Below are 9,361 nucleotides of genomic sequence, written 5' to 3' on the forward strand. Positions count from 1 at the left end.
AGATTTCTTCCTCTTCCTTTCTCTCGCCCCTTTTCTCTCCCTACATCCCAGTGACTGATATACAATGGGTTTCAAAATTGTTTAGTCAGTGTTTTCATTATTCTTAGGATCCCATGAGTAGTAAGATGTAGGTTAAATAGAATGAGTCACTTGGCATATTTTTAAGGTTCATTCATATTGTTACATGTATCAGTACTTCATTCCTTTATCTGGCCAAATATTTTATTCTGTGTGCACACTACATTTTGTTTATTCATCACTTGATGAATATTTGGTTGTTTCTACTTTTTTTTTTTTTTAAGATTTTATTGGGGAATTAGGGGAGGGGAACAGTGTTGGGGAATTGGGGAAGGGGAACAGCCAAGTTGTTGTCCATCAGTCTTAGTTGTGGAGGGCTCAGCAAGCTCAGCTCCAAGTCCAGTCGTGCTGCTCAGCTCAAGGTGCTGTGTTCAGTTAGTTGTGGGTGGGCGTAGCCACCACCTCATGCGGAGTCCAACCTGCAGCCTTGTTGTTAAGAGCGCATGCTCTATCCCCTGAGCCACCTGGGCGGCAGCTCATCTCAAGGTGCAGAGTTCAGTCTTTAATTGCGGGTGGGCATAGTTTGTAAAGACTTGGTATTAATTCTTTAAATGTTTGGTAGAATTCACCACTGAAGCCATCTAGGCCTGGGCTTTTCTTTGTAGGTAGTTTTTTTGGTTACTGATTGAATCTCTTTACTTGCTATATGTCTATTCACATTGTCCATTTCTTCTTTAGTCTATTTTGGTAGTTTATATCTTCCTAGGCTTTTTTATGTCTCATGTAAGTTATCTAATTTATTGAAATATAGTTGTTCATAGTACTCCTTTATAATAATTTTTATTTCTCTAAGATTGGTAGTAATGTCCCGTTTCATTTCTTATTCTAATAATTTTTTTTTGTTTGAAGTTTTGTCAATTTTGTTCATCTTTTCAATGAATGAGCTTTTGCTTTTATTGACTTTATTGTTTTTATTTCATAATGTCTTCATATTAATAGATATAGTAATTTTTAGTTTTTCACAGCAGAAGTTGAGATTTATCAAGTATTTGAAAATGTTATTGGAGTATTTTATTTGTTTGTTCAGATTCTCAGATGCTTAACACTGGAAACGATTTGAAAGAAAATGTCAAAAGTGAGGCAGTACTGCATACCAGTGGAAAGAATGATCTGAAGAAGCAACACAATGTCACTCAAGCCACTCAGACAAGTGCAGAGGTTCCTTGGCCTTCTCAGTCGGTTAACTTTGCTGAGCACTCCTTTGACTTGACTAGGGAACAGGTAATGGGAAAACGAATTCATTCTCATTGAGTTTCAGCAACTAAAATAAATGTTAGACACTGAGTAACTGAAACATTATTTACTTATTTCAGTAATGTATGTTGAGTCCTTTAATGAGCCTCTGCACTGTGTTAGATGCTATGGATATAGTGTGGGGACATTCCAGCCTCCACAGAGGCGGTAGTCTAGTGGGGAGATAGAGGGCTCGGTGTGGGAGCGTGCTGTTTTCTGGAACCTAGGAAGGCTTCCAGGAGGATGTGTTCATTCTGAGGTCTTATTTTAAGTTGCAAAAGTATTATGTTTCAGAACATTGGAAGAATATTTTAAAACAACTAATACATTCTAACCTCCTGCAGTGCTACCAGTATTTTTTTATTTTCCTCTCAGGCTCTTTTCCATAATTTTTCTAAACAATTTTTATTCTTGTGTATATACTATATATATTTGTTACTTAACATTGTTTAACAAATGTTTTTCCATATTGCTACATATGGTTCATATTTTTAATGGCAGAGTAATATGGATGTGGATATACTGTCATTACTAAACCTTCCTCTTAATATTTGTTAACATTTGAGTTGCTTATTTTTTGCCATTATGAATAAATGAAATGTCCAGCAGAAGTTTAATTCTCTGTGATAAAACCACAGAAGGAGACAATTTATTTGTTCAACAGGATTTCTTGGATGTCAACTCTGAGCTAGGATACAGAATTGAACAGTATACCCTCCTTATCTACTGAGAAACTCAAAGTCTAGTGGGAAAGACAGGCGTGTGCCATGGTGGTCAAAAGATGCTGTGTCACGTGCTACACTAGGGATTCGGGGGGTACAGGGAAATACCCAGCTTGAGTAATAAGGCAGGAATTCTTTAGCTGGGACTAAAAGGAGTCTGAGAACTCTTTGAAATCAAATGCATGTATTTTAATGTATTTAAATGTATTTTTCTAGGGAGGAATTCCTTAATTTTATCCTATCTTCATAGTTAGGGGCTAGGAAATACTTCTAAGAGGATGAAATATTTGAATGAGTCTTAAGGAGGGGAGGGGAGACCTACTGGCCATCTAGATGAAAATGTCTAATGATATATTCCGAATGGGGGTCGGAAGCTCAAGAGAGTGGTTTCTGCCGGATCAGGCTGTATATAATAGTTGGGGCCACAGGAATAGATGAGGTCACCTACAAATAACTCATGTGATAAGAGAAGAATACCAATTATGGAATCTAATAAAATATTAAAATTTAAGTGTTCTTAAATAGCAGAGGAAAAGACAAAAAGTCCATGCGTGGAGAGGAATAAACACGAAAGAGCTGTGGCATAAAAGGCCAAAATGGAGCGAGGCTTAGGAAGGAGAGGTGAGGTCAGCATGTTGAAAGCCACAGCCAGGTCCTGGGAAGTTAAAATTAAACTAAACGCTGCTAGATTTCGAAATTAGTAGTTAATGAGCATTTTGAATTGCTGGGTTAAAACTTACAAACATTTTTAAGTACTACTTGCAATGTGTTTCCAAATAGCTTCTCAAAGCAGTTTTCAAAAGAAAAACTCATACACTCCGACAACAGTTTAGTGGTTATCAGGGGGGAGGGGGTGATAGAAGAAGATAAAGGAGGTCAAATATACGGTGATGGAAGAACTGACTCTGGGTGGTGAATACGCAATGTGATATGTAGGTGATATATTATAGAATTAATTGTACACTTGAAACCTGTATAATTTTACTAACGATTATCACCTCAAGAAATTTAATTGAAAAAATATTTTTCTTTAAACTCTTGTAACTTTACACAAGAACACATGTATAAGAATGTTCATAGAAATATTGTTTGTGTAACAAAGTGTAAAAACAAAGCAATGGAAAACTATTTTTAAAAAAGCAATTTTCAGCTTAAGCTCACCCTCACCAGCACTAGGTATTTTTACTGTTTTAAATGTCCTACCTTTAGCTATGATATAAATTGTCTATGTTTTCTGAAAATGATTAAATTCTCTTATTTTCCAAATTTTTCATTTCAGCTCATGGAAGAGAATGAATCTCTTAAGCAGGAATTGGCTAAAGCTAAAACGGCTCTTGCAGAGGCTCACTCGGAAAAAGATGCTCTTCTTCATCAGATGAAGAAGATGACCGTTGAATTGCAGCAGTGTCAGTCAGAAACTCACATTATAGCTCTGGAGTAGGGAAGTTATAATGTGGTGTCACCAATTAGTGCAAGACTTTCCTCTTCATGAAAAGACAATAAAATGGCAGCGGTCACTATTCTAAAGCCAGTTTAAAAAGTATTAGGTACAAGCATTGCAATCTTTTGGTTGTTTTGTGTTTTGGGTTTAACCCTCTTTTAAATTGGTGTGCTATAGGGAACTCAACACATACTGTAAAATAATTACATGTAATAAAAAGAAGATAGCATTTCCTAATTTTGATATCACACTATAGGTATTTTTTAAAAAGAAAAATGAAAACCTATTGTGTTCCACAGATTGCTGAATTTATTTATCACTATGTGTTAATAACTATTATTTACAAAGATTCAAGTGCTGTTAGGGCTAAGGTAAAATAAAAGGAGGCTTACATTTTAAATGTTATTAAAATAATGTACTTAGCTATAATTATTTAATTTACTGTAAAAAAGTCCAATCATATTAATAAATTGTATAATTACTGGGTTTGAAAATTCTGGAAAATCATCACCCTGCTGAACTTAGAAAGTAACTTCAAAATGTGAAAAAGAAATCATTTTAAATGATGGATAAACTGTATCAGTAAACCTATAATTTTCAACAAAATAGATGGTAGAAGTGTAAAAATAAAAAGCACAAACTAAAAAAAGCAAAACAAGAGTATATGGCCAACTGTTTTAAAAAGCATTATTTGTACATTCCTTGAAACATTTATTGTTACAAGTAAAAGAGTATCCTGCTAAACTTGGCAGTGCTTTATAATTATAAGAATTTCAATTAATACTATTTATACTATTTCTTTACCTTCATCTTTTCTCTATTTAAGGAGGGGAATGTTTTCAGAGAATTTTCTTTACACATACAAAAAACAATTTCGTACCATTCTGGTAGTATCATATGAGGTGGGTGTTAGCACATACCAAATTTATATGACTAGTTTTGATTAAAGTTCTATGTGATATATATATATATCTTCTATAATAAGAATAACTGGTATATTTTGAATTCTATTTTCTAGGGATTGTTAAGGTTGAAGCCAACATGAAAGAGAATCTCAATCATGCATTATGAAATAAAAGTTCGTGAGTGTTTAAGAAACAGAGGCTTTTAGAGATTTAAAATATATTTCTGATAGAATTAAACTTAGTTGGGTCTATTTTAAAATTCATATCTTTAACCATAAGTACATCCAAGGTAGAATATGAAATAGCTGGGGTACTTTTTCTTTAAGATACTTGAAAATTTTAAACCACATTATGACACTTTATGGTGCTTTGCTTGTTGGCATGACTATATAGCCATCCCTATATCTGAGTAGTTGGAGGAAAACACGTGTTTCATTTACATAAGTGTTGGAATAACTTAGATTTTATTGAAAACCGTACTGGCCTTTTTTTTTTTCTTCTATAACATCCATTTTCATTGGCATTATTTAAAAATAATAGGTCTTGGTTTGGAGGTGAGGCTACTGCAAAGAACATATTAAATTGTTAATATTTTATCTCAGAGTATATTAAAAATGATGTTAAACCTTGTTAATCTAAAACTATGTAATAGTCGTAGATGAAAAGCAAAGGTCTAATTAAAGATTTAAAATGGATAGCTAATGTCCTTGATATAGTCCTATTGACTTGTGGGCATCTATTCAACAAGAGTCTCATATGGAAAAGCAGATTTGATAGGACGTTACCTTCTTCAGAGCTGACAGTGTTTCTCAGGATTGACCTATTCGCTCTATATACATTTTAAGTTTATGGTATATTAGAATTGTGTAGTGTTAAAGAAGCTGAACATTTTTCTTATTCCTATTCATTTTCAATTTATTTCGCTTTCCCAAGAAAATCATGTAAACAGTAGAGATGATATTTAATACAGATCTGAGCATTCTGTATGCTTGTTGGATTTTAAAAAATTAATAATATTATTTTTATAGAGATTTAAAATTCTTAAAACACTTCCCAAAACACTATCTCATGTAATTCTCTCAACAAGCCTGAGAGGGTAGGTATCGTTCACATTTTAGAAGTTAAATAAAAATCCTAAGGCTTAGAAAGAACAAGTGACTTAACTGAAATCACAGTCAATAGCCTGCTCTTTTGACTTAAATCCCAGTTATATGCTTTTATTTTATTTTAGTCATTAATTCACAGATTTTGAGGGGTGGGGAGAAGAATCACTTACTGTCTTTTGTCTATTTTTATTTTAGAGATAAATATACTTTTAATAGTGTGTGTGTGTACGATATATGTGTATTATTTAAACTACTTAAAAGGTAGTGGGAGGATTTTTTTATTGATTAAGCTAATACCAACCATTTTAGTGGTGTGAAAAATACAGGAATAAACCTATAAAAAACCTACTAGAGTTTTAAAATCACCACAAATTAGAAATAACAATCGCCATATCTTGATTTTTTTTTTTTTTTGCTAAATCTGTAGCAGAGATATTAGTGTTCGAGGGAAGGAAATGGCAATTATGTTTTGCATTTTAATTTCATGTATGTCAAAAAAATTTTCTTGGTATCTTGTATTTTTTTCTTTTCTCATTTTATCCTAGAATTTCAAAATACCACCATGTGACACTAGTTGTGATGAAACATTATTTTTATTTAAGCCATGTAAGAATGCCTATGTATGATTGCAGGAAAATGTATATGGAAAAATTAAGCAGAAATTCCTTTCTGGGTTTTTATGGTACTTATTGTTATTCAATGCTTGTCCATACAGGAGTTGTAACCTCCTCTTTAACAAGTTTTTATTCACTTCCAGTCTATTCAAGACATCTTTCTATTTCAGTGAATGGCATCACCATCCCTGGTTCCCAAACTAGTAACCGAGAATTCATCTTAGATACCTTCCTCTCCCTAACTCTCTCCCCACCCTCACCCCCCCATCAATTCATTTCCAGGTCCTCTTCATTTTACCTTGTAAACATCTCTCAAATTTGTCTACTTCTCCACTTCTCACCACCTTTCTAATGTAAGCCACCACCAGCCCCTTTGGCCTGCATTGCTGGAACTGCCTCCTAACTGGTCTTCCTGCAGCTACACTGGACTTCCACGGATTCATTTTCTAGACGCAGGCAGAGTTCTCTTGTTTTTGAAGTGCAGCTTTAATCAAGACAACCCACCTACCCTATTCTCACCCTAGCTTAAAACACTTCAGTGACTTTTCATGCTCTTACAATGAAAACAAAAATATTAGGGCCACCATTTACTTTATAGGGTAACTGAGCATTAAAAGAATTAATGTCTCAAAACATTAAAACCATGGCTGCACATCACCTTAAAAAGCACTAAATAGAAGTTAGTTATTACTGCTGCTTAGTCAGCCTCCTTGTGTACCATATTTCAGTTACTTTGTGTTCTACTTTCTTTGCACTTTAAGTATCTAGAATAAGTGAAAATAAAAGTGCTTCTTCCACATTGGAATCTTTGTTCATGTTATTGCTTTGGCTTGAAATACCATCCCCTGTTCATTGCCTAGTTAATTCCTATTTGTCTTTCAGACCTCGGCTCATGCATCACTTCCTCAGGGAAGCATTCCCTAATTTCTGTCACAAGCAAGATTGCTGTTACACATTATCACATAAACACATACCTCTACTTAGCATTGAACACCTTTGTAATTTTTTATGTATTTGTTTGATTAATGTAGACCCTCTTGATTGTAAACTCCATGAGGACAGGAATTGTGTTTTTGTTGTCATTGTTCACCTTTGTATTCCTTATGCTGCATACAGTGCCTGGCGTGTAGTAGGTGCTCAATAAATTTATTGAAAGAATAAAATGAGTGGGTGAGGTATCAAGGATGTTTTCAGGAATTGAGTTATTCCTCTCAGTTGGACTGAGGGGAGATGGAACATAGGCAGAAAGGTAGGTGGTGATAGTTATTGAAAGGTGCAGACTCCCGAGTCCATAGAGAAAGAAAAAGGTGGGGAATGGAGAAATTTCCCATACTGTGTTCTTCAGAATTTTAAATATCTGAACTTCTAGTTAATTCATCACAAAACAAAATTAGCATATCACTTCATAAGGCTACAGTGCCAGAATGTCATCTGGCTTTGACTGTAACATATGGTGTTGTGGCTGTCAAGATCTGCCAGTCCTGTCAGCTAAACAACGGAAATAAGGCCAAAAGAGTAGTGGCTGAAGGTTTGTAAATTTTAAGAAATCGATACACAGGATCTGTTGTATCTAATTCCTTAAAGTGCATTTCATTTCAGCTAATGCCTAGAGATGCTAAGGAAAGTAAATTTTGAATGTTTCAATTTCCTTTTAGAATACATAAATACTGAAAGTTGGAATTACACAGGATATAGAAATACGAAAGCAGTGATATTTTCAAAACACTAATTTCTTCATTAAATTATAATTCTTTATAATTTTATTTTTGCTGCCTTTTTTAAGAAGTACAAAAATTAAGGTACCATGAAGCAAAAATGTAAGCATGGTGGTTTTTATAAACCATTAGATATTACCCAATGAATTATCATGAACTGGATGGAAATTCATGTTAATGTTACAATATTCAAATTCAGCATATGTGTCACCAACACTGCTGTGTACTCTTGGCAGGTTTAAGAATTTGAAGTTCTTTTAATAGAAAATTTTTAAGAAATAGGAAATCAACTTCATGTCTTTTTTCTATTTATATAATAAAATGTGTGATAATATTTTTGGTCTTAAAAAAAGAAGTATCACTAAATCACCAAGAAGAGTAATCTGGGTTTTAAAAGATTCTGAAAAAAATCTTTAGACAAAAAGGCAATACTATATAACTTGTAAGTTAGATTTTATTTTTAATTTGTTATCAATCAAAAGTCAATTCATTCTTTATAAGTTATACTAAACTGATTGAATGGTAAGTAAAATTTCTCATCCTTGACTTAATTCTTAGATGAAGAAATATTTTATTATTTAGGTGAAGAAATACTTAAGCGTTATGGGGGTTAGGAGATTACAGAGAGGTGATTAACCTTTTTCTTGTGACCATTTAACATAAATGTTTTGGTTGATATGACAAAAAAGAACTCAAATACAGAATCACAAATGTGCTCAAGAATGAATGAGAAGGGCCGGCCGAGTGGCGCCTTGGTTAAGAGCTGGATTGGGACGCCAGAGGGCCCCGGTTCGGATCCCACATATGAGGGCCAGTGACACTGCCCTCTACAGCTAAGATGCTGAACAACAACAGTTCATCCTGGAGCTGGGCTGCCGTGAGTCCACAGCGATGGTGTAGGCTGCAGCCCCTGCTGCAGTGGGTTGCCATGGGCTACTGCGTGCAGCCAGCAGACAGCGTGAGCGGCCAGCAGCCAGCGTGAGCAGCAGTCCAGAAGCCGGCGACTGATCTGCCTCACCTGGGAAGAGCGCAATGATGGTGCCAACTTGGGCCAGTGAAGCAACGTCCTCCACAACTAGACTGAAGAACAAAAGGGCAGCAACTTGTCTGTTCCCCTTCCCCCAATTCCCCAGCACTGTTCCCATCCCCCAATAAAAATCTTAAAAAAAAAAAAAAAGAATGAAGTTTTTTTAAAGACATAAGCACATAAAGGTTTAAATAAATAGAGATCAGAAGAATCCCTGAAGGATATGTGTGAAATAAATTTATGGGGGTATGATCAAAGTCCATCTTCCACAATAACTTAAAATCACTCCAATTAAAATAGATCTACAGTAAAATCAGAGAAGGGGCTTTTAAAAATAATCAACAGTGAACAAATCCAGCATAAGGAAATGTTGAACAAAATTCCAATAATTAAGCACTTGAGAAAGATCTATAATAGAGAATTCACTTGGTGTATCATATTAAAGCCTAAAGCAAAAAATGGATATACATAAATTCTTTGGTTTAGTGTACAAAAATTGGCACATGCAGTTCTTCAATAA

General features: G+C 34.4%; 1 protein-coding gene across 1 annotated transcript in view; it reads left to right on the forward strand.

Annotated features, from left to right (window-relative positions):
• BLTP3B (bridge-like lipid transfer protein family member 3B) overlaps positions 1–6,898 on the forward strand; it is a 90,372-nt gene extending 83,474 nt beyond the window's left edge. The window contains exons 20-21 of the mRNA XM_019641734.1: positions 1,106–1,299; positions 3,313–6,898. Of these exons, the coding sequence (XP_019497279.1) occupies positions 1,106–1,299; positions 3,313–3,474 (356 nt within the window). The 3' untranslated portion in view covers positions 3,475–6,898. The remainder of the gene's footprint in view (positions 1–1,105; positions 1,300–3,312) is intronic.
• Positions 6,899–9,361: the final 2,463 nt, after the last annotated feature.

The sequence above is a fragment of the Hipposideros armiger genome, unplaced genomic scaffold (genome assembly GCF_001890085.2).
Source record: "Hipposideros armiger isolate ML-2016 unplaced genomic scaffold, ASM189008v1 scaffold_63, whole genome shotgun sequence".
NCBI lineage: Eukaryota > Metazoa > Chordata > Mammalia > Chiroptera > Hipposideridae > Hipposideros > Hipposideros armiger.